The following is a 21064-nucleotide window of genomic DNA, read 5'->3' on the forward strand; positions in this document are numbered from 1 at the left end:
AAGCTGGGGAAGAAAAGAGTATACTGATACCGAGAAAAGAGAAGGATGGAGCAATTCCAAGTCTTCATTAGGGACAATTGAGAGAGTTAACTATATAGGAGGTTGGATGGTTAAACGTTTGAATTTTGGATTTCAGTGGTTCCACCTGATGACAAGTCCTCCTGAACAGTCATGACAGTGGGTGTCCGTCTTAGAGCAGAGATGATGGCTACTGGAGATGAAAGCCAGAACCCAAGAGGACAGGTCTTCCATTTAGATGTTCATGCGACTTCGGGTGATGGCCAAAGTTGGAACCAAAGATTTTCATCAGTAAGGACAGAGTAACACAAAGCAACAAGGAAGGATGAAAAGTGGCATGGCTACATAAAAAGGAGGAGGGATTATCCGAGTAGGTCACTGGGGAGCAAGGGGACAGACCCTAAGCTCCTAACCAAGACATAAAGGAAGTGTGGAAAAATAAGCCATCTTCACTTTAAAGCAAGCAGCCTCTGGGAGGGAGAGGATGTTATGTCTCAGCTAAAGACAGGAAGAGCACACTGGAGATCTAGAATGTGGAAGAATTTATTCACAAAAGACTGGAATTCCAGAGGCCAGTGGAAACAAAGGAGGGTAGTACAGAACTTCACGGGCGACTAAAGGTCCAGCTTGTGCAGCAAACATGAAAAGTGGTTGTGCGAGAACAAAAAAGTTTCCAGAAAAACTAAGCAAGCTGATCCAGTACCAGGTTGTGAGTCTCTTTTTCCTTTTAGATTTTTCTCTTCCTTTAGCGTTCTCCTTTTCTGAAAACTTGAAATTGATGGCTCCTTTCCCAACCACTTTCCTCCTACTGTTCCCTCCTTTTTCCTCATCGCCCAGGTTCTCTGCACGGCATTGGGAGCCCCGCCGCCCGCGGGAGGGGCAGGGACGGGGCGGAGCGAACAGAAGTGGGCGGGCCCTCCTCTATCGACGTGTAGCCGTAAGGACGCTGCTGACGTCAGAGGACGTCCGGTCCGGCTCCTAGTATCTGTAAGCGCTTCTGTCCGCGTTTCTCCGGGCTTAGTAGCATTTTCTCCTAGGGTTGTGGTTCGCGCGTTGGAGCTGCTGCCGCCGCGGCCGGCTTCACGCCATTCCCTGCCCTCGGCCCCGGAGTGAGTCCGGCCTCCCCGCGAGGGTGAGCGAGGTCCGCCCGGAGCGCGCGCGAGGGAGGGTGCCCCGCGGGCGGGGACGGCGATCGGTTTCCCCAGCCGCGTGGCACGGCCGCCTAGTCTCGCCTGGACGCCCCCTTCACCTCCGGCCCTCCTGCTGCAGGCTTTGCCTCCCAAGCCGCAGTGACACCCCCCCCCCCCACCTCCCCAACCCCGGGGCTGTTTCTTCATTTCACGACACGGGCCACGTCCTGAAGAAGGGGGAACCTTCCTGGAGAAGGGCTTAATACCATATAAAACCGAGAACAGAATTCACTTTTTAAGTTTACAAAACAAACTGGAGGCGTAAAAATGAGGCTCAGCTTTCCCAGCGGATTCACCCCTGGGAACGCAGAAAATTTCACCCGAGGAACACCTTGTGATTATTTCCGGAGCTTATTTGGCAAGGGCAGTACACGTTTTTTCACTTTGTGTATCTTGTCACTTTAAATATTGGAAGGGTGACCTAGTGGACTTGGATGTTACTCCACATCACCACCCACTAAACCTCTTGGCCTGCTTTGTCCATACTTTCAAGGCTTAACTAACCACCACACGGTTTATTGATTGGGCATTCCAGCGTTAGAGTTGAAACCCAGAAAGTAGAAAAACTTTGAGTGACTTTTAGTCCTGTTCCAGGCACAAGCTGGTGTGTGATTTTTGCGGTGCTGTAATGAGAAATAAAAATGTCGAGGTGTGCTTTCTTAGAACTCTTTCCCTCTATCATGGACACGACTCCGCTTTCTTTGAATAAGAATATTTTTGACTTCATGGAGGTGTTTGTCAGTCCGCCGTGAAACTTGAAACCATGCTTGCAAGTTTCGGATTTGTAGATCTTGGATAGAGCCTAGAAGGCTCAGTTTGTACTTTTATAGATTTCCAGATAATTTTTGAGAACCACTCTTAGAAAAGACTGTTTTTAAAAAGTATATGTAGTTTGAAGAATACTAGGAACTTTAAGTTTCTATTTCAAAGCAAGCATGTGGACTTGTTTGTGTATCTCTCCAGTTATTAAGTGCTTAATTTATGCCCAAAGGGCTGGGAGGCAAAGCTTGTCAAAAAAGATAGACCTGGAATTTTCAGGGAACTTGTGGTCTTCAGATGGGATAAAAAGCCAAATAAAAATGTGTTATTTAGTCAAAATCTTGTTTTTTATAAGTGTGGTGGTTCTTTCAACTACCTGATAAAAGCCAGTTTTAAAGTCCTTATTTTGATGTGTGGTAAGCACATACTCTTAAATTTGAAGTTAAAATTACATGCTCACTGCAGGTAAAAGTGTAAGGAAAGGCAGCTTTCAAGGAGTCAAATTGATTCTGATGCCTTTAATCTTTTTTCAGAAAGGATAGTTTGGCTTTTAGTTGATGTCATTTGACATGACTATTGGATGTTTTATCTAGGTATTATGTGGGAGAAATTAGACCTGAAGTCTTGGCAGCATCAGGTTATCTGAATATATAGCTTAAAAAGTGAAATAAACTGGGTAAATAATACATTCCTAATAGTTTTTTTCACTTGGTACAAAGTAATTTTTAAAGGATATTGTGTAACATCAAAGAAACTTCTCTGTGGGAAAGGAAACCATTTTGGCTGTTAGGATAAATCTTTTGATGTTTACATTTTTTAGAACTGTTTGATAATACAAATAAGTGCTTTGTTTTTTTTTAAAGCCATCTATTTTATTTGGAATGATGTATGCTTAATGTTTCATAAAGGCTTAAAATGTGCTTAACCATCAAAATGGCAGAGTTGAGTTTAAAATTTAATGAGAATTAGAGCATTTCATTCTTCTGCTCCTTAGTTTCTTTAAAACAGCAAACACAACAAGGCAATTATATCTTCTCTGCTTGCTTGTGTAGAAAGAAGGGAAAATGCCTAAAAAAAAGACTGGTGCAAGGAAGAAGGCAGAGAACCGCCGGGAACGGGAAAAACAGCTAAGAGCATCAAGAAGCACCATAGATTTAGCTAAACATCCATGCAATGCGTCAATGGTAATGGGTTTTTTGGTTCTTAGTTGAAAAACTATGTAAATCTGTGTTAAAGGCATGTCTGTTGTTTTCATTAACGCCTAATAGCAGTTGAGTTCTGTTTGATTGTGTTGTTTATAAAACCTGTCATATTGTCTTGGCTACTATTGTATTGATCAAGAATACATAGTAGGAACTGTGTGACATTTTCCAGCCTCTCTAACCTAGTACACGTTCCTCAATTTGTCCTATTAATTAGAGCCTTTTCCCTACATGTCATCATTACCTCATCCCTTCCTTGGCCCACGTTTTCTCTGCGTTGTCCACAAACTCGGGTTTGCACGCCTCTCTGCTTTTTCTCTTCCCATTCCTTTTTATGTGTACTTTTGTTTCATCAAACATTTATGAAATGCGTAATATGACTTAATTCCTCAAATGTTTATTGTGTACCTGCTCTGGTATTTTAGGCACTATGGAGGATACATAGATAAATGACACAGTCTCTGTTTCCACAAGCTGAGGGCTCAGTTGTTTTCTGTATTACCTAATGTTTATAAATGACAGAAATCCAAGTTAAGTAACTTCAGGGAGAAATAGAGTTGATTGAATGAATAATAGACTAACTTGTGTGGTTGGAAGGTCAAGGATGTAGCTGGGATGCAGAAACAGCTGGAACCTGGAACAACTTCTAGTTCTGTCCCTTTCTTTTATTTAGTTCCATTTTCTCAGGTTGTTGTTTTTCGTTTGAGTTCATAACCACTGGGTTTATAGCTTGCATGTTACATCACACATTGTCCTGAGAGAGGGGAAGCGCTCTGATAGGTTGGGCGTGGGTGGGTGTCCATCCCGGGGATAACCGACATTTATGACTGGGTTGGGGGGTGAGCGGGAGCAAGGTTACATTGTATAATTAGGACAGTGGGGACTCCCTTCTCTGTGCCAGGGTCATTTCTAGAGAAGGAAGACAAAGGAAGATATGACTCATCCATAAATATATGCAGTGAGGGCTAGACTTTGGTAAGTGCTGCAGAAAAGGTACAATTGGGACTAAGGTATATTAGGAGTAAAAGTTGGTAAAAGATGAATTTTGGGCTGGGGTTCGGTTCATAGAGGAGGTGGGATCATCACCAGAGCTTGCAGCAAGTAAAGGAGTGAGGAGGGACTTTTCAGGGAGACATATTAGAATAAGTAAGGCAGGGAAAAGAAAGAATCCAAGATATATTTTGAGAACAACCGGCAAATAGTGGTTTGAATCTAAAGAGAAGAGGCCAGCGAAGTTTGAAAAGTGGCTAGAGGCCAGACTGTGGAGTTCTTAGTACCATTTTCAGAATTCTGGATTTTCTGTGAGCTTCAACATTTTGTGTTCTCTACTGTTTCTTGTACCATTCTGTATTATTTTTCTGATTCCTTAAAAAAAAAAAAAAATTCAAAACACAGACCACTACTGTTTTTAGCCTCTTTTGTGAAAATGCCGCTTCTTTCTCTAGTGTGGTATGCCCAATAGCATACCTTTGTTATTAAAGTATGTGTAAATGCTGGTACACATGGGCTTTTGAGCAAGTGTCCCTTACATTTTAACATGAAAAATAGGATATTCTTTATAACACAAGTAACTACGCAATTTTCATTCGGTAGAAAGATTGATGTTATGTTTTTATATCTTACAGGAATGTGACAAGTGTCAGAGGTAAATTTTATTTGTTTTTCTATCTTTTTTCTATCTATATGCAATAACATAGACGGACCTTTTACCTGATATTGACTATATTTAAAAATTTTCTTTTACATGACAAGGCGGCAGAAGAATAGAGCATTTTGCTACTTTTGTAATTCTGTACAGAAGTTACCAATTTGTGCACAGTGTGGTAAGTATATGGTAAAAATGCATGCCTTTTCTTTTACTAAAAATTTAGTTGGTATTTATTTAGTTTGAACCTGTGGGTTCATCTTTATCATTTACAGTAATGTTATGCTTACTGTTAATAAGATAACATAAAATGTTATTTGGCCTACCAGAAAACTATCGCGTCTTGGTTTTATCTCTTTGATGTCACGCTGGAAAAATAATTAAGATACAGTTTAGGTACCATGTATGTTGTTTTAAACATGAAAAGATTAAATTTCAGACTCATAAGATTTGGTGATCCTGAACTTTTCTTCACGCTGTTTTAGTCTCGTCGGTATCTTTTGTTTACTCTCCTAGCTTGATTCTTGCTGGTAACTGCCTGCAGTATGTTGGTTAGACCACTGAACGTGATTTTATCGAACGTTTACCTGGTGCTGGTTTTTGTGATCACTTGTTTTCTTATTTGGTTCTCAGTGTATGATTCTTGAGTTTCCTCACATGTATTTCCAAGTAAGTGGAATAGAGATCCTAAGCCATGTACTTCATGGATTTTTATTCAGAGTGAATGATTATTCAGAATAAAACTAAATAGTAGTTCACAGAACAGCAAGGTTGATGTTTCCCAAATAGCCTTCCACAGGGCACTTGGTATATTAATAGGTACTCTTCAAGCAGTGCATACATTTGAGACGTACTGCGTGTTTCCCTCACTGCCATCGGGGAGAATTCTGTTACATATGTGTATGTTTAAGATTCTGTAGACCTCCAGTAAGGAAGCCTGATTAACTGTATTCACTCCAGAAGCACCCCCAAACTTTTGTTTAAACACAGGTTCCCCTTGGGTTATGGGATGGTAGTTTCAGGTGAAACAGAGGTTGAGCTTTGCTCATCTAAATGTGTTTATGCATGGTAACGTCGCAGACAGTTAGGAAGGCTTAGGGCCACACCTCTGAATATTTCCAGTGTGTTCCAGCTTCCAAAGACGTCCTTGAAGTCTGTAATTAATGGAAAAGAGAACACTAGCCTAGATAAACCCATCATCTGCTGGTTTTTATATCTTTATTCACAAAAGACAAATGGATGTGGAATGCAGAAATATAATAGATTGTGGAGAAGACGGAGACACAGTCTCGCGAGGCCCTTCGCCTGTTTTCGGCGTCTGTAGTGCTGTGCGTGGGTGCATCTCCTGCTCACCAGTTCTTGCCCTTAGTGTTGGACATGGAACAGTTGGGGTGCTGCTGCCTCTCATTTCCAGTTTCTCTTTCTTCCCATTTCCTCTTGTCTAGCTTGGTTTCCTGGGTAATCCGGGTAATGGAAAATCGAGAGTCTTCTGTTTCTTCCGTGTTCCACTTTGTGGTGGCTTAGATGTGTGACTAGTATGTCACCATTAATCCCCTCATGGCATGTGATAAATGAATTTCCTGATAGTGTTTCAGATTGCTAATTCACTGCTAGATCAGAGCTCTTGTGGCTGTATTGTGATTTTTTGCTTTATCACTGTGTTCTTGAGTTTTTGTGCTCACTTGGGCACTATTTGACAATTCTTTTGGAAGAATGCTTACCTGGGAGCTATGTTTATAAATTTTTAACTATGGATAAACATACACAATTAACTAAGTAATTGGAATAGTTATTTTATATTTGGTTTGAGATGTTCTATGGAAAGAAGCAGTCCCTTCAAGTCAGACTGCCTTTATTATGAATTATAAAATGTGTGTATTACTCTGAAATCTCAATTCATCTGAAAACTCAAAAAATTCACAAGGTTTTAAACTGTTCTAGTGATGATTAGATAAGAAGGCATAACCTTTAATTTCTGGTTTTACTACAAACATGAAGTAGTATGTAAATTCCTAATCTGAAAAGATCTGACTCTGTTAAGATCTCAGTTATATCCATTTTCTTTTTTCAGTTACGTAAGCAGTAAACAGTGCTAGTCTCTATTTTCAAATTATTTCCATAGGAACTTGGGCTAGATAAAAAGAGGAATTAGTGAATATTTCCATGGACCACTTTGTAAGACTAATAGTGAAAATTCATTTCTTTGCTAGGGAAAACAAAGTGCATGATGAAGTCTTCAGACTGTGTCATAAAGCATGCTGGTGTCTACAGTACTGGCCTTGCCATGGTGGTAAGCTTCTTGTCATATCTTTTAGACCAGTAGATGTCCAAGGAGATGAGAAGGCATTCTTACCAATATGCAGTTATTTTTCCCCAAATGGTATTGCTTTGTCCCTTGGTTCAGTTAGTCTGGAGTTATCTGGATTATCTGGCATGTTTTTGTAGGATTTTCACTCATTCTCCACTTGTTTTTGACTACTTCCTTCTTTTCTTACTGGGAAATGTACAGACAGCTTCCTTCTTGCTTACTGGGAAATGTACAAGGAATGGAAACTCATCTCATATGGACCCAAACAACAATTCATTTGTCAGTGGGGCCTTTTTAATGTGTCTTAATTAGACCTCAGCAATATATTATTCCCACATTGCAGGCAGATTCTTTACTGTGAGCCCCCAAGGAAGCCCTTTCTATATTAAAAGTTCTGCTAAATTAAGACCCAAGCTTTTGGTTGAATAAGCAACCTAAGTTCCAAAACAACCTACGATTAATTGTATTTTTAAAGCTTTACATTTCAAAAAAGAGTACGTAGTTAACAGAGTTTTGCTCTTCACTACATAGAGACATAATGTACTTCGTTGCATGTAGTTATCCTTCATGACATGTAGAATTTTCAAAGGAAGTTCATTGTTTTAAATAATAAACACAGTTGTGTCCTGTGATGCCTTTTGCTCTTTTTTCACTAAAAGATGTTATCCTTTTGACCCTTCTTACCTTATTCTGTTGTATTAATTTATGCTCAGTTCCAAATGTCAGTCCATGAGGAATATAATATTTAAAGTAGAACATAAGTAATAATTTTCCAGGAACACATAATTTTTCATCATAAAGTAGACCTTTACATTTTTCATGCGTGCATGTCTTGCAGAAGTAAGAGCCAGAATTATAATCATCTTGTGAAAATTCGTCTTTAAGTATAGGATTGTCAGTGTTGCCTTTATTCAGAAACTGTTATAATCTTCCTTGGTATGTCTAGATTTATCAAATTACTACTTTTTTAATTCACTGAATTGTGTGAGTGTGAATGATCTCTTATATAAAGAATACATTTAAGTAGAATCATGCATTGTTAACTCTGAGTCCTAGAACAGAGATTTTCTGGCCATTTTCTATTTGCCAGTTAAGATTCCCTCTCCCTTCACCCTTCTCCACCCTGATTTGTCATGGGAGCCTGACCTGTGTGTGTGAACTGGATTGGTGACTTTCTTATGGCTTTTTTTTTTGGTTTCAGCCCATGGAGGGGCTGACGAGGGGAGGAAATTATGACCTGGGTGTTTATTCTTCGAGCTTTCTCCCTACCATGTTGTCCTGGTTTCCTTTATTTGAATAGGTGGTCCTCTCCATACGGCTCTCTCTTGTGGTTCTAGAACCTTCTTCTTCCCCTTGCCTGTATCCCTTCAGGTCTAGGGGATATGTGTATCATCCCTTGATGGCTTTTTATACCCTTCCCTGTTATTTGTGAATTATCTCTTTAAACTCCCCTGGATCACCCAGGTGAGTGTGTCATCTTTCTTCTGAGTTAACATTCGAGGATTTGTTATCCACACTGGTAATCTACTTTTACAAGTCCAAAACATTCTTCCTATTTGCCCTTTACCACTTTTGTTACAGAGCCTTGAATTGTATTGAATGCGACACTGAACATTGAGGTTCAGAAGACCTGGATTTAAATCACAGCTCCTCTCTAATGTGGCTCTGGAACTTGCATCATGTCCCTGTCCCTCCTCACCTGTAAAGAAAACCCCATTTAGTCCCATTTTCTGAAGAGTCTTTCTAGCTCTTAGTGTCCTGTAGATGTCATTGTGTCATTGAAAGGCATAGTCTTACAGTCTCACCTTGATAGAGGATTGGAGTCTTATTACCTTGTCGTTTAGTAACTTATTTTACTTTAGTTTTTTTCTACAAAGAAATATATTAATGATTTACACAGTAATGATTTAATGTGCTGTGTGTGTGTGTTCAGTCACTCAGTCATGTCTGACACTTTGCGACCTCATGGACTGTAGTTTGCCAGGCTCCTCTGTCCTTGGGATGTTTCAGGCAAGAATACTGGAGTGGGTTGCTGTTTCCTACTCCAGGGGATCTTCCCAATGCAGGGATCAAACCTGCATCTCCTATGTCTCCTGCATTGGTAGGCAGACTCTTTATCCACTGAGCCACTGGGGATTTAAAACATAAGTTGCTTTAAAAGAAAAAAGATGCTGGCAGCAATCTAACATTTTCTCTCTGTTATTCTACAAAAGTTATATGATTATTTTATAAATTACACAGATAAGGATCTTTCTTAAGTCAGAAACGGAGAAGGCAATGGCACCCCACTCCAGTACTCTTGCTTGGAAAATCCCATGGATGGAGAAGCCTGTTAGGCTGCAATCCATGGGGTCCTAAGAGTCGGAAACAACTGAGCGACTTCACTTTCACTTTTCACTTTCATGCATTGGAGAAGAAAATGGCAACCCACTCCAGTGTTCTTGCCTGGAGAATCCCAGGGACCGGGGAGCCTGGTGGGCTGCCATCTATGGGGTCGCACAGAGTCGGACAGGACTGAAGTGACTTAGCATAGCATAGGTTAGAAATGTTAATATTTGAAAAAGTTCAGTTTAGCTAATAGAATTGCTATAGGACAGGAATGTTTGAATTGTGGGCTCTAGACTTCATTTAATTTAAAAGCAGTTTGATGATTGTCCACTCTTTGACTTATTTTAATGATTAATGTTAGAGTACGTGTATAGTTTCCCTCTTGCTTCTTTTTCTTTGGATTTGTAGCCCAGATTTGTATATTGTAAATAGCTATTGGTGAAGAAGTTGGATCTTCAGGGAACCTTGTTTAATTTTGGGTTAGAGAAAGCAGTCCATTTTTAAATGCAGCCACTCATCACTGAACGTTGATGAATGGCTGAATGCGTATAATTTTGGTGATAACTTTTGCTTAAATAATGGTTGTAGCCAGTCAGGTGGCAGATTAATTTTTTGTGTTCTTTTGTTGCAGGGTGCAATATGTGACTTCTGCGAAGCTTGGGTCTGTCATGGTAGGAAGTGTCTCAGCACACACGCCTGTGCCTGCCCGCTTACCGATGCTGAGTGTGTGGAATGTGAACGGGGTGTGTGGGACCATGGTGAGTGGTTATGTACAAGTGATGAGCTTTGTTGGAAGTGAAGGATGACCTTGAAACATTCTAGATGCTCTAGTTTGATTTTTCTTTTTACAGGATACTCTCAGTCCTAAGTATTGGCACTGTTTCCATTATCAGTTTAGTTCAACCTCCAAGCCACAGACTGGTACCTCCTGTCAGATCAGGAGCTTGAGATTGGAAATAAAGCACACAATAAATGGAATGTGCTTGAATCATCCTGAAACCATTCCCCCACGTCCCCAAACCTGTCCCTGGTGCCGGTAAAGGTTGGGGACCAGGTAAACTTTAGTTGGAAAAAGGATTTATACATACCAACATTAAGAGGCAGTGCTAGGATTGTCTACCGAGGCAAGTAGGGAGGGGAGTACGTACTGGAGAGGAAGTATCTCTTAGCATTGCGCGTTATGTTGGGAGCTAGGATATAGTGGGAGTTCACTCTTTTGGTTCAGTTGGTTAGTTTTCTTTGTAGCTTTTACCAGAACAAAAATTGCTATGCTATGTTGGTATACATCTGAGATAATTTGCCATCTTTTCTGAGCAGTTTTATAGATGAGAATTTTTTAAATTAAACTTTTATTATATTTACATTTGTGGGTTTTGTTCTTTAATCCAATAGGAGGCAGAATTTTCAGTTGTTCTTTTTGCCATAACTTTCTCTGTGAAGATGATCAGTTTGAACATCAAGCCAGCTGCCAGGTTTTAGAAGCGGAAACATTTAAATGTAAGTTTTTAATATATTACATGTTCTTTATACCTAAGATTCTTAATAGTGTAAGTGTTAAACTTACTGGAAAAGGAATCTGGTTTTTGATATGGCCTCTTATGGACTGTAATTTAATTCAGTATCTGTTTTCTGTTTCTAGAAAAAATTCAGAACACATATAGTCCATTGTTTTCCAACAGTGGTTCCAGTGGCATTTTGGTTGGGTCAGTTCTTCATTTTGTGGGATTGATCAGGCATTGCAGGGCTCGTAGCAGTCCTGATCCTGAGTACCAAATGGCGTTTTCACTTCCAAGTTATTATGATAACTAGCCCCTCTCCCCCACCCTATTTTCAGATGTCCCCTATTTTCGAATGTCCCCAAATAAGTGATTCAACCCCTAGTTTGTTCCTGCTTTTGGTTCCAGTGATTCTTAGACAGGAGTCTGCATTGGAAACACCTGTGGAGGTTTTTAGAAAATGGAGGTACCCAATCCTCATCCTTGGAGATTTTAAGTCTGTGGTGGGGGCCAGGCATCTGTATTTAGCCTGTACCCATAACTCTCATGTATATTCCAGTTTGAGAACCGGTGTTACTGATGGGTTAATGTATCATTTTTACAGATAAGATTGTATTGTATTCTTACTCTGTTAATTTCTCAAAAGCTCGTTTTAGATTCAAACATTGATTTTTTAAAATTTAAATTTATTGTAATTGGAGGCTAATTACTTTACAATATTATATTGGTTCTGCCACACATCATCATGAATCCGCCACGGGCGTACACGTGTTCCCCATCCTGAACCCCCCTCCCACCTCCCTCCCTGTACCATCCCTCCAGGTCATCCCAGTGCACCAGCCACAAGGATCCTGTATCGAACCTGGACTGGCGATTCGTTTCTTATATGATATTATACATGTTTCCATGACATTCCCCCAAATCATCCCACCCTCTCCCTCTCCCACAGAGTCCAAAAGACTGTTCTATACTTCTGTATCTCTTTTGCTATCTCGCATACAGGGTTATTGTACTTGATTTCTTATGGGCCATATGTTTTGGGGCAAATTATCAAATCTTTCTAAACCTGAGTTTTGTTATGTTTTAAAAGGAAGATGCTAATTTTTTCCAAGAGTTAACTGAGAAGAGAATCCATATGAAGCATCAGGACGGTACCCTTTCTAAGGGTACTTAGAAAGCCCTTAGTAAATAGTAGACACCATTGTAGGAAAGGCTGAAATTCCAGGTTCACTCTCATGAATTTGGTTCTTGTTCTGCTATAAAATGTTAATCCTTACACTCATCTATAACATCTATAAATACAAAGTTGGTAAGTCATCAGTCCAAACACATATGTAATTCTCACAGTATTTATAAAGAAAATGTCAAAAGATTAAAGGAACATGTCAAAGTAGTTAGCATTTTTGAGCTGTTCCTAGACTTGTGCAGAATGTGTAATATAAAAATTGAAATATTTTATTTGAAACTTGGGAGCTTTATGTATTTTATAGTATTTAAACCCAAAGACAGGCAACTTTGAGTGATAAAGTTTTAGTGACTTGGTAAAAGACAAAGGAAAAATAAAGATACTGAATAGTGGAAGGGATTTTAATATAAATCTGTTACCATGTCTTTGATATCTCATATTGAAGTCATTCTCATTTCAGATTCATAGGTTTCTTTGGCTTAGTGTAATTTATCCTCTTTCTTTACTTTTTTCATTGCTTTATTTTTTCTTTGTCATTCTTCCTTTGCCAGTTGCCATTCACTGCTTGAAATATTTGCTCTGAAATACTGCCCTAATCATACACATAAGCCCCAAAGATAGTTTGTTTCTACTCCCTTACTGGTCTTATCTCATCATTTTTGGATTTAAACTTTTAACTATGAATGGGAAATTATGGGAATTCTTTAAAATACTTATTTTACTTGCATAACCAGTGGGAAGAATGTCTTGAGGGAAAAAAAAATCCCCGCACATGTGTGTACTCTGCCTTTATTTTTTCAAATAATGAAAATGGCCTGGGGGCCTCCAATTTAAGTGGCTTATTATCAGTAGTCTTTGATGTATCCAAACCTGCTTTCTTTTAAAATGCTCTGAAGACGTAGAAATAGATTTAAAAAGAAAACCATTCCCCAGTCTAAAACTAGGAAAGTCACAACATTTTTTAGAATCTGGAAGAAATGCATTTTTAAATATAAACTCAAGATTTTAATTCTTAGGGAGAAAAATTAACAGGACAGAGAACTGGAGTGCCTGTGTGCGGGGCTGAGGTAATTAGCAGAAGACTGGCAGGGCCACGTCCCACCAGAATGGTTTGGGTTCCCAAGAGGTGAAGGTGAGGGTGCGGTAGACAACAATGAATTTCTTAGAATTGTGTCTTTGTGGCATGTCAAAAGCTCAGCTGGCGGGGATGGGAAAAGGGTATATTGAGAAACGCTTGGTGCACAGGGAAGTTGGGTTAGGCACTTTGTACTTGCAGTGTGTGTCTGGTTCTGTATTTGAAAGGGATTTACAGCGTATGGGCTTCCCTGGTGGCTCAATGGTAAAGAATCTACCTGCCAAACAGGAGACAGGTTCGATCCCTGGGGTGGGAAGATCCCCTAGAGAAGGAAATGGCAACCCACTCCAGTACTCTTCCCTGGGAAATCCCATGGACAGGGAAGCCTGGTGGGCAACAGTCCATGGGGTCTCAAGAGAGTCAGACACTACTGAGCGGCTAAGCAATAATCCTTATTTTGACTGAATGAAGACTGAACCTAAGAATTCTGGACATATCTTTAAGTAGAGATGATTGAGATTTCAAGCTTTTTTCTCCACAGACTGAAACAATATAGTTATTATAGGAGTAGTTTGATATGCTTATATGTATCTAACATTTGGTGAGTACTCAGTTGATTTTTTGGAGAAGGCAGTGGCAACCCACTCCAGTACTCTTGCCTGGAAAATCCCATGGATGGAGGAGCCTGGTAGGTTGCAGTCCATGGGGTCGCTAAGAGTCGGACAGGACTGAACGACTTCACTTTCACTTTTCACTTTCATGCATTGGAGAAGGAAATGGTAACCCACTCCAGTGTTCTTGCCTGGAGAATCCCAGGGATGGGGGAGCCTTGTGGGCTGCCGTCTATGGGGTCGCACAGAGTCGGACACGACTGAAGCGACTTAGCAGCAGCCGCAGCAGCAGTTGATTTTTACTTTTACTGTTAGCATTTAGGACAAGTAACACAAATCCATCTGAATTAGTGGTGTTACTGTGGAAGGAAGAGGGGGGTTGGACAGAAACAATAATAATACACATAATTGAGAAATCATCCTTGAGTTTTTTAAAAAATAACTCCCTGGTCCAGATTGAAAAAGCTTCCCATGACCCAGGCAAACTTAAGTAAAAGAATCCCCAAGTTAGAAGTATCTGGTCAAATATTTGAATTATAAAGATAAAATTCCTTTTGTTTACTTTTCTTTTTTCAAGACCTCTGAGTAAATTGAAAATTAATAGTTTATACTGTATCAGGGTAAGGCTTAGTTTATTTTCTTGTTCCTATATATCTCAGTTATTTTTGTCGTCCATATTTTGACATACTCAATATATGCCAGACATTTTGGCTGTTCCAAAATATTTGCACTTCAGTGTAGATTTTTTTGCATTAATTGTAGATAATGACCAAAATTAATGTGGCTTACTGACTAAAATAGAAAATATTTTGGGATTTTTCCATTTGTTTTCCTGCCCCCTTGAACATTATTTTCTCTTCACAGTCATGCTTTTCCACCTGAAGTATCTATTCTCATATCAGAAGTTTGCAAAAAATGGCAATAGCCTATACCACCAGGAGATAATGTATATTAATGGAGATGCTATTCTTTTAAAAATAGAAACATTATATCATTAAGGGAAGAGTCTAGCCAGTGTCATGGGGAAAAAAAGATGTTTTACCATTTCAGGTTTTAAAATATCACTAATGACGTTTGCCATCTCCTAGTTTTGGAGGAATGGAAGGAGATTAGAGGATAATTAGAGTTGTAATAGTGAAAGAATGCTGGGGATGTGCAGTTGCTGGCTTCCTTCCCTCTGGCTGGCAATTCCATCTCATTTTTTTGTTTCCTCAAAGTTATGAGACAAAAAAAATGTTGATAGTTAATCTAAGATAAGACAGCACAAATATAAATCTGTGGAAAATAATGTTTTCATTCCAAATTTGAATCTGGATATTATGTACTTTCCCCACAGGTGTTTCATGCAATCGGCTTGGTCAGCATTCCTGTCTCCGTTGTAAGGTATACTTTTATATTTTTTAGTCTTAGATTTGTTTCTAATCCCCATATATTCCCACCAGCCCTTAGAATATTTTTAGTTGTAATAAATCTATAAGGGTCCTTAAACATTATGTGTGGGTTTGCCTGGTGTCTCAATAGTAAAAGAATCCTCCTGAAATGTAGGAGATGCAGGTTCAATCCCTAGGTTGGGAAGATCCCCTGGAGGAGGGCATGACAACCCACTCCAGTATTCTTGCCTGGAGAATCCCATGGACAGAGGAGCCTGGTGGGCTACAGTCTATAGGGTCACAAAAAGTCAGACACAAATGAAGCAATTTAGCATACATGCCTGCAAACATTATGTAGTTTAATTCTTTTATTGTAGAGACTGTGAATGAAGTTGAGACAGCTTAGAGACGTTTCAGAACTCATCCAGCTGGCGTGTGTTGACTTGACACTAGTGTGCGGGTCTCCTGAATCTTAGCTCAGTGTTTTCATACCTTATATTTGTGGAGAACATTCTGACCCAAATGATGGGAGTGTATTTTATGTCAAAATGGACTTGCTTGGTAGAGTTTGAGGAAAGTGAAGATTTCCATAATGTTCTGCTTCCTTACACCTTGTCTCCAACATTTCCATTTACTGAACAGATGTACCCTGATTCACTTCGTCTCAGAGTAATTTCTCTGGTTCTTATTAATACTTCTAGTCGTATCTCTTCTCTCCCAACTCGTCTCCAAGTTGGTCTATGCTGTTCCCTCTGCCTTAGACAACTCTTCCACTCGCGCTTACCCTGTTGCATCCCCATTCTCCATATCTTAGATCTCAGCTAAGACAGCACGTCTCCTGGAAGGCTTTCCCGAATCCCTGATCTGGCTTGGCGCTCCTCCTGCGCTCTTGCCTTTCAGTGCATAGTGTCGTGTAACTGCATCTCCACTTGTATGTGTCCCCAGTTAGACGGTATGCCCTGTGTGGATAGATGAGCTGTTCACCATTATGTCATCAGCGTCTTTGTGAATACTCATATTCATGAAGAAATGTGTCTGCATGTCACACCCTGTGTATACTTTATGCCATGTGTTTAGGTCATAGTTCAGAAGAGTTCTGGCAGAGAACTTTTCCTTGAAGGGATTGAAATCAAGAATGTTACCAGTCCCAACAAAACTCATCTTCGCCTGAACAAAGTATATGTTTAAATTTCCTTGATATATTGAGTGATGGACCAGAAAGAAGGCTGAGCACTGAAGAACTGATGCTTTCTAATTGTTCCAGAAAAACAGAGTTCCAGACTTTATATTTTTTGGCTCCATGCATGGTGACTCCATGCATGGTGACTGCAGCCATGAATACCAGAAAAAGAGAGTTCCAGAAAAACATCTACTTCTGCTTTATTGACTATGCCAAAGCCTTTGACTGTGTGGATCACAACAAACTGTGGAAATTCTTAAAGAGATGGAAATACCAGACCACCTTACCTGCCTCCTGAGAAATCTGTATGCAGGTCAAGAAGCAACAGTTGGAACAGGACGTGGAGCAACAGACTGGTTCCAAATCAGGAAAGGAGTATATCAAGGCTGTATATTGACACCCTGCTTGTTTAACTTATATGCAGAGTACATCATGAGAAGTGCTGGCCCGCATGAAGCACAAGCTGGAATCAGGATTGCCGGGAGAAATATCAATAACCTCAGATATGCAGATGACACCACCCTTATGGCAGAAAGTGAAGAATTAAAGAGCCTCTTGATGAAAGTGAAAGAGGAGAGTGAAAAAGTTGGCTTAAAACTCAATGTTCAGAAAACTAAGATCATGGCATCTGGTCCCATCATTTCATGGCAAATAGATGGGGAAATAATGGAAAGAGTGAGAGACTTTATTTTTTTGTGCTCCAAAATCACTGCAGGTGGTGACTGCAGCCATGAAATTAAAAGACATTTACTCCTTGGAAGAAAAGTTATGACCAACCTAGACATCATATTAAAATGCAGAGACATTACTTTGCCAACTAAGGTCCATCTAGTCAAAACTATGATTTTTCCAGTAGTCATTATGGATGAGAGAGTTGGACTATAAAGAAAGATGAGCACTGAAGAATTGATGCTTTTGAACTGTGATGTTGGAGAAGACTCTTGAGAGTCCCTTGGACTGCAAGGAGATCAAACCCAAGTGAATCCTAAAGGATATCAGTCCTGAATATTCACTGGAAGGACTGGTGCTGAAGCTGAAACTCCAATATTTTGGCCACCTGATGTGAAGAACTGACTCACTGGTAAAGACCCTGATGCTGGGAAAGATTGAAGGTGGGAGGAGAAGGGGATGACAGAGGATGAGATGGTTGGACATCATCACCGACTTGATGGACATGAGTATGAGCAAGCTCTGGGAGTTGGTGATGGACAGGAAAGCTTGGCGTCCTGCAGTCCATAGGGTTACAAAGAGTTGGACATGACTGAGTGACTGAGCTGAATTGTGGTTCCCAAGAAGACTCTTAAGAATCTCTTGGACAGCAAGGAAATCAAACCAATCAATTCTAAAGGAAATCAACCCTGACTATTCATTGGAAGGACTGATGCTGAAGCTGAAGCTCTAGAACTTTGGTCACCTTATGCAAAGGGCCAAGTCCATTGGAAAAGACCCGCATGGTGGCAAAGATTGAGGGCAAGAGGAGAAGAGGGTGACAGAGGATGCAGTGGTTGGATGGCATCACCAACTTAGTGGACCTGAGTTTGAGCAAACTCCAGGGGATAGTGAAGGACAGGACAGCCTGGTGTGGCGGCAGTCATAAGGTTGCAACTAGTCAGACATGACATAGCGACTGAACAACAAAACACTGAGTGATGTCTTCATGTATTTTTTGAGTTACTTATTTAACTTCCTAATTTTTTTTTCTCCTATATAGGCTTGTTTCTGTGATGATCATACAAGGAGCAAGGTGTTTAAGCAAGAAAAAGGAAAACAGCCTCCGTGCCCTAAATGTGGACATGAAACTCAGGAAACTAAGGATCTTAGCATGTCAAGTAAGGCTTTTCTTAAAATAACACTGGAGTGATTTTGCTTTAATGCATAGACAAGATTTGTTTCTTTTTTTCCTTTTTCTATTTTTGTTTTTGCCTTTTCTTCATATTTGAGAAGATGAACGTGTTTTCCTAAGCAAATGGAATTTTGTAGCCTTGGAAAATTGTGGGTAAAAATTTTCAATTTAACATAAGAAATTTAACATCATTCACTTCAATATTTGGCATTTGCTTCAGTTAATGACATAGTGAATACTGAAATTTAAGACCAAAAAGAGTGATTTGTCTGTTTTTGCTCGGGCTTCCTTGTTAAATAATTGTTTAGTAATAAATCCTTAATATTCAAGTTCTGGTAATCTTCGGTACTTGGAAGTTGGAATTCATTGTGAAGCTATTCTTAGGTGTCTGATATTTGAGCAGCGGTGCTTATTATGTTATACGCTGCTACTGTAGGAAATTGTTTTATGGTCTAATGTGATTTTTCCATGAAGGGATGCAGCTACTATACCGTGCTTACAATAACGCAGCTCACAATTTTGTTAAAGAGAATTTGACTCTTTACCAAGCATATCAGAACAGAACCATAATTCTAAATGACTCTGACCGTACTTTGTTTAATCAGAGATACAGTTACGCAGTGAGGTGAGACACAATTTTTTGCACTAAACTTTGCTAGTAAGGCAGAAGAAATGAGAGGCTTTATTTTCTAGGATATCTGAATTACAAAATAGTTCTTTTGAGAAGAACATAATGACATGAAATTAAGTGTTCTATAATTTGAAAATACACTTTTAATTAATCAAACAAAGGCCTTTTAGACCTTAATGTTCCTTATTTAATGTATGTATCTAGAATGCCGTTCTTATCTTGTTTTCCAACTTTGTCTAGATTGAATGAAACGACACAGTCGTGTTTATCATTTGTTTTATATGACGTGTATGTAGACTGTGAGTAGGATATAACCGATTGTTTTTTCTGAGGTCTCCTTCTTTTTAAAGTTTTATTTATGTGTTGCCGCGCAGGTTCTTCTCTACTAGAGGGCACTGCTCTCTAGTGCGGTACGCAGGCTTCTCGTAGCAGTGGCTTCTCGTTGCAGAGTATGGGTTTCAGTAGTTGCAGCACATGGGCTCAGTATTTGTGGAGCACGGACTTAGTTGCTCCGTGGCATGTGGGATTTTCCCAGGTCAGGGATCGAACTCACGTCTCCTGTATTGGCAGGTGGATGCTTTACCACTGAGCCTCCAGGGAAGCCCTGAGGTCTTCTTTCTTTCGAGTTAAATTTTAAGTGACTAAATAAGGCAAATGTGACTGACTTTTGCATTTGAGAATAAGAAGCAGATAGTCAGGTTCACATAATTTTATGTGCTGTAGAGGATTTGGAGGATTTAATCAAACGCCATGTACATATCTGTGTTTTGTAGCACGTTCCCTGAAATTTGGCAGGCAAACTGGAGGTGAAGAGGGAGATGGAGCTTCTGGGTATGATGCCTATTGGAAGAACCTTGCATCTGATAAGTACGCTGGTGCTAGCTACCATGATGAGGAAGAAGATGAGTACGAAGCAGAGGATGACGAAGAGGAAGAAGATGAAGGTGGAAAAGATTCAGATGCTGAGTCATCAGATTTGTTTACTAATTTGAATTTAGGAAGGACCTATGCCAGTGGCTATGCTCACTATGAGGAACAAGAGAACTAGGACAGCTGCTTGCCCTTTGATGACCTTGTCTTAGGAGCTGGGATCTGTGTGCTTGATGAATCATGTGTGAATGTTCAAAAGTATTATACATATTGTTACTTAGCCTTGTGCAGAGACTAGTCACATTTATTGGGACAAGGAGTAGGGCATAGCATTTTAATAGGAACTGATAATCAGGCTTCTAACATACGAACAATGAATTTCAAATGTAATATGATCGATCTAAGCAATTGAAGCATCATGGATTGGATTTTTACTGATTTCTGTAATCTAGTAGGTTTGCCAATTAAATACACATATAGGATAAAGGAATAGGATGATAATATATTTGTTTGAAATGAAATTGCTGTTTTTATTAAAAAACTGCTTATAAAATCATTTTGTCTGATTTTGTAAAATGTAATGGGTAAAATGAATTATTGTATTTTTTCTTATTTGTCCATAGGATTAAAGTCAGATGTTATATGCTAAATTTTCATTAAATAGTCATGTTATCTTAAGTCATTATATGTATGTTTCAGCCATTGACTCATTCAGTTCTTTCTTCACTGTGTGTCCTGAACAATACCTGTTATTTATGCTTAAATGTATGGACAAAGGTGACCATATAGCCATTTTTCAGAGACACAGAATCAGTATTATCACAAAGATGTTTAACCCAGGAAATTTGATTTCTCTTTGAATAAATCTAGTATCTCACTTATATACTTTTGACATTTAATTTCTTATTCACACTGTTTTAAACCTATTTTGGAAAGCATTCCAAAAGTTTTGTATAAATGGTGTCATTTTTTATCTAATATGTGAGATATAGGTATCAGAAATGTATAGTGTGGGGTGGACACAAAGTGATTCAGCTGGACCCTGTCATTCATGGTGGGTGGGGAATGGTTGCAGTTTACACTGATGATGCATGGGGATGGTATGATAGAAAGGAATGCAGTATTGGACTGGCTGGGATTTGAGAATCTGGAGAAAACTGAGCCTTGAGGATAACAGGGTCCGATGGCTATTACCGAGCCACTGTTACTCCATAGAACTGTAATGAACAGCTGAGGGCAATAACTGGCACCAGAAAACCAGGTGTGGCAAGCCAGAGATCCTCTAGATGCATGTGGAAAAGCTTCCATCTCTTGTAGCAGGAGAACTGAGAACACTGAGGACCAAACCAGGA

At 39.6% G+C, this 21064-nt stretch overlaps 1 protein-coding gene across 8 annotated transcripts; it reads left to right on the plus strand.

The window, feature by feature from the left end:
* Positions 1-978: 978 nt before the first annotated feature.
* On the plus strand, positions 979-20593 carry ZNF330 (zinc finger protein 330). Of its 8 annotated transcripts, none has more exons than XM_070386574.1 (10): positions 979-1159; positions 3020-3151; positions 4763-4814; positions 4922-4992; positions 7025-7104; positions 10082-10208; positions 10843-10947; positions 15155-15201; positions 18080-18197; positions 19616-20593. In XM_070386574.1, exons 2-10 carry the CDS (start codon positions 3136-3138, stop codon positions 19888-19890), a joined length of 891 nt encoding a protein of 296 aa, XP_070242675.1. In that variant the 5' UTR covers positions 979-1159; positions 3020-3135; the 3' UTR covers positions 19891-20593. The 8 variants fall into 8 exon arrangements, with proteins under 8 accessions (XP_070242675.1, XP_070242673.1, XP_070242674.1 ...); XM_070386572.1 differs by having other exon boundaries at positions 4795-4814; XM_070386573.1 differs by having other exon boundaries at positions 979-1150.
* Positions 20594-21064: the final 471 nt, after the last annotated feature.

This window comes from Bos mutus, chromosome 17 (genome assembly GCF_027580195.1).
Source record: "Bos mutus isolate GX-2022 chromosome 17, NWIPB_WYAK_1.1, whole genome shotgun sequence".
NCBI lineage: Eukaryota > Metazoa > Chordata > Mammalia > Artiodactyla > Bovidae > Bos > Bos mutus.

Excerpts from the sequence above, each read along its gene's own strand:
- ZNF330 (XM_070386572.1), top strand. The coding sequence starts at position 3,032 with ATGCCTAAAAAAAAGACTGGTGCAAGGAAGAAGGCAGAGAACCGCCGG. Across the intron at positions 4,815-4,921 it reads GAATGTGACAAGTGTCAGAG|GCGGCAGAAGAATAGAGCAT; the intron begins GTAAATTTTATT and ends TTACATGACAAG. Across the intron at positions 10,948-15,154 it reads AGAAGCGGAAACATTTAAAT|GTGTTTCATGCAATCGGCTT; the intron begins GTAAGTTTTTAA and ends CTTTCCCCACAG.